General features: G+C 47.5%; 1 protein-coding gene across 1 annotated transcript in view; it reads left to right on the plus strand.

Moving 5' to 3' along the window:
• The window catches only part of LOC135916831 (uncharacterized), a 39,702-nt gene extending 36,322 nt beyond the window's left edge, over positions 1-3,380 (plus strand). Inside the window, exons 11-13 of the mRNA XM_065450263.1 lie at positions 750-926; positions 3,016-3,132; positions 3,194-3,380. Coding sequence (XP_065306335.1) covers positions 750-926; positions 3,016-3,132; positions 3,194-3,337 — 438 coding nt within the window. The 3' untranslated portion in view covers positions 3,338-3,380. The remainder of the gene's footprint in view (positions 1-749; positions 927-3,015; positions 3,133-3,193) is intronic.
• Positions 3,381-7,767: the final 4,387 nt, after the last annotated feature.

Consider the following 7,767-nt stretch of genomic DNA (forward strand, 5'->3'; position numbering starts at 1 on the left):
ATTTCTGTGCAATTAGTCTGCTGCTAAGTGACCGGTCATTGCCAGTTTGGACAAGCATGTTGATGCTTCAACTATGTTAACACAGTGTTAATTATTGCATATAACGGGAATAAACGACTGCTCTTCTTTCACACGATACAGTGTGTTCCCGTTTTTTGTTTTTTTATCGCAGCCACGTTGGTTAATTGCAACAAGTTGCTTACGGGAACATTGCAACATCTGTCTGAATTTGCTTTTGCCACTGACTTGGGAAGTGGTAAACTGCTCTTACTGAGGCATTAAGACTCCGTAAACAGAGCTGATTTGTTTCAGCTAATATATTTATGCACTCCAAAGCACCCTGCTTGCTTCAACCATATTGAAAAGAACAAGTCATCATAACTTTTCTTTTTTCAGTTCAGGTTCTCTTTCAGAAGCGTTCATGAAGATACATTCTTGTCTAGGTTCGAATTCGGTGAAATGGTGGTTCGAATAAGGCCTTCGATTGAATTTGAACTACAGTTCGACACTAAGGAGGTAAAGAATAAATGAGCGTTGTTATTCCTAATAAGGAGAGGGGAGGGGGAGGTGTTCGCTGAACTTTTTTAGTTGTACTACGAGCATAAGACAACGCTGAGAAGTTCGCATAGCTTAACGACATTTCGGTGCTCGCGAATGATGTTCGCAGAAAACTTCACTGCTCATACGCTTTGTTGCACAGTCATTGTGGAAGCTGCCTTTCTAACATGGCTTCATACGGCTTATCGCAGGTGCGCAACCTCGAGCTGGTTTCAGAGAAAGGCCGCTACATTTCGGACCACACCATAGCGGGCGTCTCCATCGAGATGGGCGCTTTGCTCTACACTTTCGACGACGAGGTCGATGGCTCGCTCGACCAAATCATGTTCAAGCCCTGCATCGGAGCCACGCTTGCACATCTGGACATGGTATGGAGCAGTAACTTTTAGAGTGATCTAAGCACATCATTCGGTATGGTTATGGCGGACCGCCTGCGCTAAATGAGCGTTCGACTATGGAGATCATCCAGACGCTATACTGTCACCAATTACGGAATGCTGGAACATGCGGAAATGCGACCGGCAGCAGCATCATTGATAGCGCCATGTGGTGACGCCTTGTTCAACCACAATTTATTAGAAGCGCTCTGCATCATTGTAATTCAGAAAAGAAGTGCCACTTCGTGTTAATGATCGTTGCTACCGACGCCTTTGCCATGGTCTTTGAATACGACAAACCAGTTCTGCGAAATTCCTCAAGGCAGATGAAGGTTCATGAAAGAAAAAATTCACATCCACCCGTATGCAGCACGAAGCTACAAAGAACACCAACGCGGATTCTCTGTCTTGCTACGTGGCAAATATTATGCGAAATAATGTAGAACACCATTAACTAATCATCGATATAGAAGCTCACACTTCGTTGCTGTTCCGTCATATTGCGAAAGGTGAGATTCAATGCAGGGAGCCTCATGCTTCGCGTAAACTAGTAAAAAATACTGCGAGTGCGTCTGACAAAGAGTGGTGACTGCTACAAGGAATGGCACAGTACGGATGAAAAGACGTGCCATGCAGTCAAGTTTGTCTCCATGGCGCCGAAAGCACCCTCCGGTGGCATACACACTGCGACGGGGGATAATAGCGCTCTAGCTTTCCTATTGTCGCGTTGTAGTAAAGGCGAAGAACCAGGCTGTGCCGAAACCGTGTGTCAGCAATTTTCCGCTGCATTGGCTAAAGCTGTGCTCATAAAAACAGGCCACACTTTAAGCACAGCGATAGCAGCGAGCAGAATGTATAACCGGTCGTCCAAATCTTGTGTACGGATTAGGTGTGTGACCAAATCTACGATTAGATTGATTAGATTAGATTAGATTAGATTAGATTAGATTACTCATTGATTAGACGGGTGATTAGGCGGGTGATTGTACTCAGTGAAATCACGTTCCAGATTGAGCTCCACTATTCACGTCTTGTACTGAATCTTTTATAGCAACATTCATTCGCTATACTATCGGCAATGACATTCGAGAAGGTTCCAATACATGAAGGCGTGTCCTGCGCCGAGCCATAACTTTAGGCCTAAGTTTCATGGAAGAAAGATTCATGCGAACTTGGCGCGTTAGCTAAAAATGCGATGGCATACTTCCCGTTGTTTACTGGCTTGTGTTGCATGAAACTAAAAAAAAACGTGTGATCTCACTGTCAGTGTGACGTATACCTGCTTCTTGACATAAGGGCAATATTTGTGATTGCCTGTTTAGAAGCACTCAATCTGCAGATGTAACGTCACCGGGTCTGCTCTTTTTTTTTTTTTCTTGTTCACCTTCGAGAACCATGATGTCTGAAACTTGAAGCTCTAGCTGTTGTAGTACGCTACCGGACTTCGCCTTTTCACATATGTGGGTTTATTGACCAGTTGCCTTCACCCGAAAAGATCACGTTCTCGTGACGCCTGCGGCAAAAAAGACGTTCCACGTCCGCCGCCAAGGTCTGTGTGTGGGGGCGCTGGCTAACACTCCCAGGGTTCTACTAGTACACATAAATACCCAAGAAAGTGGATGGGGAAACGCCGCCGCGGTAGCTCAATTGGTAGAGCATCGCACGCGACATGCGAAGGTTGTGGGTTCGGTTCCCACCTGCGGCAAGTTGTTTTTTCATCCACTTTAATTTCCAATAATTTATCATTACTTTATTTCATTTATTAAGCACATGCAATTTCCCCTATGTTGTACTTGGTGTCAGTGTTTGTTGGCTTCTCATTATATGACTAATAAATATCGGGTCCCTCGGTTAACCCCCTTTCTTCTCGTTTATATATATATATATATATATATATATATATATATATATATATATATATATATATATATATATGTTGTCTTCTGAGCCACGCTGATGCATCCTGCTGAAGTTCGACATACCGCAGTGGCAACGTCCAGAATCACTGGCTTTCTTCGCGTGTGATATGACAACGGCGCCTAACCAAGGCAATGTTCGTAATCTAGGACGTCTGCTGCAGGCTTGCGAAGGTGACATATCACGGCGGGTTACTATCAAGGACGTCAAGGTGGCTTTCGGCAACAGCACGAAGAAACAGGTCCTCTTGTACGACGATCCCATCACAGTCAGGCAAAAGGTGAGTCCCATAGTCCGTAGCGCCCGAAAAATGTGAGTGACACGAACATCCCGCTGCGCAGGCGAAGAGCATCGTCCGCAAACTTGTGCGGCAGCGGGTTGCGTGGATGTACTACGACGTGCACCTCACCGACTTCATGAGCAGATGTGGCTTCAGCGACCCGTATGAGCCGGTTCAAGTACTGCGCGAAGAATTCAAGAAGTAGTCCGGCAATAAATGCGTCGATGGAGCGCAGTTCCTTTACTATATGCACGGTGTTTCCGCTGACGTTTTGGTGGATTCATTTCCCCTCTGTGGTCTCGACTATAGCAAACTTGCTCTCCCGACCCTATCCAGTACCTGACACCTAGAGAGCAACGAGACACACTATAGTTGGCATTGCCTATCACCGTACTTGGGGATGAATGCGTTGGGGTGGTCGTTTTGTTATCGTTGTTTCTCTTTTTTTTAGACAACAATAACAGGGTGCAATGGCTCCCTCTATGAACCACATCCTCACATTAAGTAACCTGTCTGGAGCATTGTCCGTGCTATCTTCATTAGAGTTTCCCTTTATTGTCCTAACAGGCCCCGGGAGAGGGCATAAGGGCGGGTTTTGCATATGTTCCACACCATTTTCATATCATTAACTATATTGAACGTCTTTAATTATGTGTTGTCGGTGCCAGGACGGGCGACGGATGGTAGCAGGAAGGCCGCTGTGGTCCCTCGCAGTTCGAGTAATGATCGAGGCCGGGAAATGAGCAGCACTGCCGCGCTGGCGTGTCACTTGCTGCGGACGGCTGGTGCCGTCGGAGATGCCGTGCCTCGGCAAATGGTGTGTCGTTGGGAGATGGTGGGTGTTGAGCGAGAGCTTGTGTTAGAGTTCAAGACTGGCAATACTTGGGCGATTAGATAAGTATGTTAACCCGGACGACTGTTTCGCTGCATAAATACCGACGTCACATGAATAGTGAGATAGATTAACCTAGTAGCGCGGCTCCGAGCAGATTCAACTAAGTGGATTACATATGTTGCTTGTGGCCTCCAGATGTAAGATGTATATCCCAGTTTTGATCCAACGAGTGATCTAGGGGAAACCAATTCTACGTTTTGTCGGCCATGACGGAGATTATACTTAAAAAAACTTGTTTTTTTATTAGCAGATGGTGCATGTGACGCTAAGAGTAAGTCTGTTTCATGACAGATCAGTCCACTGTGACACCGAGGCAGCTGTATTAATGTGCAGGACCAGCAATACACTTTTAATCAGGCTTCGCAGGATTATTGATTCAATGAAATTACAATTTTTTTGCGTTAGGGGTCAATAACCACTTATGACACCGGTATATTCACGAGGTCATTCTAAGCTTTCCATAGCAGGCCGAAGATGCCGCCAGGGCCCAGGGGCTCGAGGCCGTCATTTAGGTAAAGAGGCCCAGGTCTCAAATCTTCTGTTCACAAATAAAGTTTATTCCTCCTCCTCCTCCTGTCTTTCTCCCGACTCTGACTCCTTCGCTGTGTTCGCTTGAGCACAGAACGACCAACCGGCTTGTATACGGCTTGTAGACCAATCTGTATACCGGCTTGTAGACCGGACCAACCGGCTTGTAGTCGATGACTTCGCGCCGACGGCGAACGAGTGACAAGCCGTGACACAAGGGAAGTCGATTTGGTTTGGCATGAAAGTGTCAGGGTCATAGTACGTCACTTGGCAAAGGGTGAATAAGGAACGCTCTGCTGCGAAGCGATCCAATTCCACAGTTAATGGAGGGCAATTTGCTAAGACATGAAGCACCGATGTACGTACGCATCGTATTATAGGCGCCCATCACGGCGACGAGAAGTGACCGCTGGGCGGATAAGACACGCGTGGTAAGGCGTACAGAGATGAACTGAGGCCACCAACCGCAGGCAGCAAGCACCTGTCTGTGCAACCGACGAATAATTGCTGGATGAAGCATGCGATGTAAGCAGAAAACTTTAGAATCTAGCTACCAATACCTCTGATTTTCTTTTAATATATTCGACGTGGTCGAAGAAGTTAAGTTTGTCATCAAAAACCACACCAAGTAAGTTGATGTGGTCTTTGCACTGCAAAAAAGCTTCATCCAGTCGGATGGACGGCCGCCGTTTAGACGTAATGTGGTCGTTATTAAAAAAGATTAAAACTATTTTTGATGACTGATTTTGACCTTGTTTTGCCGAGACCAATTACAGAAGGTAAGGACCGGTTCCGCTAAGGCCTGCTGTTGCAAACGCGAATTACCAGTAATAAGTATAATGGTGTCATCCAAATAGGCTTGTATTTGGACGCCCTCAGGTAGGTCAAGATCAAGCAGCGAATGAATGACAACATTCCATAGGAGTGGGCTGATAGGTGATACCTGAGGAGTGCCAAGCAATGAGCGTGCTGTCACCTCTCCTGCATGCGTTCGAAATACAACCTTTCGACCCGTCAGTAATGAATAAAGCAGGAGGTAGAGGTTGACAGGCCAGTGCTGTTTTCGGAAGAAAAATAAGACCGCGTCGTGCCCCACGCTGTCGAAGGCCCCTGTGAAATCGAGGGAGATGAAGACAGCGGGTGTCTGATCTAAAATATAAGTAGATTTTAGGGCGCACTGCCGCTGGCGCAGCACATAGAACGCCAGAAGGGCACCACGTGCATGTGTTAAGCCAAATTGTGTAGGATGAAGGAGATTGCGGGAGTGTAAAAAATAATACAACCGGGAATTTAACAATCGTTCTAGAACTTTCCCAGAAAGAGAATTCAGTAGGAGAGGTCTGTAAATGAAGGGTAAGTGAAGGGGACGACCAGGCTTTGGAATAAAAATGATCCTGCCAATCTTCCAACAGTAGGGGATGTGGCCCAGATTAGGAGCGCCATTAAAGACGGACAAAAGGAAGTGAGGATGCAACTGAAACAGATGTCGGACAAACATGCCGGTGAGTCCGTCCAGCCCCGGCGCTATTTCCCTAGTTACCTAGGGAAATTGCATATTCGGCCTCCGTCATACTAAACTGACGGTGCTTATGCTGCGAAGGGCACGGGCATGTGGTGAGCCGCCTAAGGCGTTGATGGAAGTCGCTGTCAGTAGTAGGGTCATCAACAGCCACATGCTCTCGCAAGAGCAACGTGACGACGTCTAGTACAGAGACTGCCGATTCACTGCCTGAGATAGCGAGTGGAGGAAGAGGTGTCGCCGGTACGAGCTTGCCGAACGCCAGCTGAAAAGGCTTGGCGAAAAGGTTCTGCGGGTTAAGTTCACGACATAGAGCTTTCTCAAAGCCATCCTTTGCCAGTCGGATGTTACGCTTGTATACCACGAAGGCACTGGCATACTGACACCTGAAAACCTCTCGTAGGGCAGAATCTCTTGCTTGCTGGACACGACGGCGCATCGCGCGCACCCCTCGACCGCTCCTCACCCAACTGTGGAGTCCACCATGCGTTCGCCCGCGTACATCGCTGTCGCACTACACACATATACTTTCAACACAAAGCCTCGTAAATGCGGTAGAATTGCGCTAACATCAAGTACTGCGACAGGGCCGAGGAAAAGGCACAGCGATTGACGTGGTCGAACCAAGCGCAGTTCTGCAATGACAAGAATCTGGCAGCGTGCGAAATTTGTTAAGCGCTTTACCGATATGCGAGGACTAGCGGAAAGGGAGAAGTCAATGTATCGATGACACGATAGCGTGTCCGCATCCGATACCCACAAACAATACCCTTTCTGCGCTAAAGGAACGGACACCATCGTGACGTCGATCCACAAGCTGGCGTAAGGTGTGTCAAATGTAGGAGGGGATGTCGGGTCATTCAAAATGTGTAACCAGTTGGCACTTGCAAATTTTGAAAGCTGTACGCCACGTAAATTACCAGCGACAGGGCCCCAGAGTTCATGTTTGGTATTGAAGTCCCCAGCAGGAATAAAGTTCCAGGGAGAATAGCGGGAAAAGGGCTGTCATAGCTCTTCCAATATAGGGTCAAGCGGTCGGTGAGTGGGGGGGGGGGAGGGCATAAGTTACCACGATGATAAAAGCCTGCCCCGGACAATCGCAGCTAATCGCCACGACGTGCTGCGAGATATATAACGGCAAAAGGCAAAGCCGGGAGCCCGTGCCAGCAGCATGACACGTGGGCTTACGGAGCATGGAAGCTGTTAAGGGTATGTGGCACGTTCGTAATTTTTCCATCTCGTATGGGGATTCGGATATTATTGCGAACGCAAATCCTCCCCGATCCACGTATATCGACCAGCACCTTGGTCGCAATGCCGGTGTGGCCTATGTTGGCTTATAAGAACTTGAATGCATGTGTACTAGCCATAATCGTTTGCTAGACACTTATACCGGGAAAGTAGATCGTGCAACCAAAACCACACCCGCAAGCATATGCATGAGACCCGAAAACCCGCTCTAAATGAGAACCATGCTACCGGTTCGCCGCACACATAAGCCCCAGGAACGAGACGGCAGAAATCATAGTGTAAAGGCATCGGAAAGGGAAAGGCAAAAAGAAACCACGCAAGTGCATCCAGCACAAACACGGGCAAAAGCATGGAAGAATAAAGGAGGAAGGATGAACGAGTGAAGAGAAAGGAAGCAAGAGGAATGATTGCACCAAACGGCGAAAAGAGAAACGAGGAGAGA

This window comes from Dermacentor albipictus, chromosome 7 (assembly GCF_038994185.2).
Source record: "Dermacentor albipictus isolate Rhodes 1998 colony chromosome 7, USDA_Dalb.pri_finalv2, whole genome shotgun sequence".
Classification (NCBI taxonomy): domain Eukaryota; kingdom Metazoa; phylum Arthropoda; class Arachnida; order Ixodida; family Ixodidae; genus Dermacentor; species Dermacentor albipictus.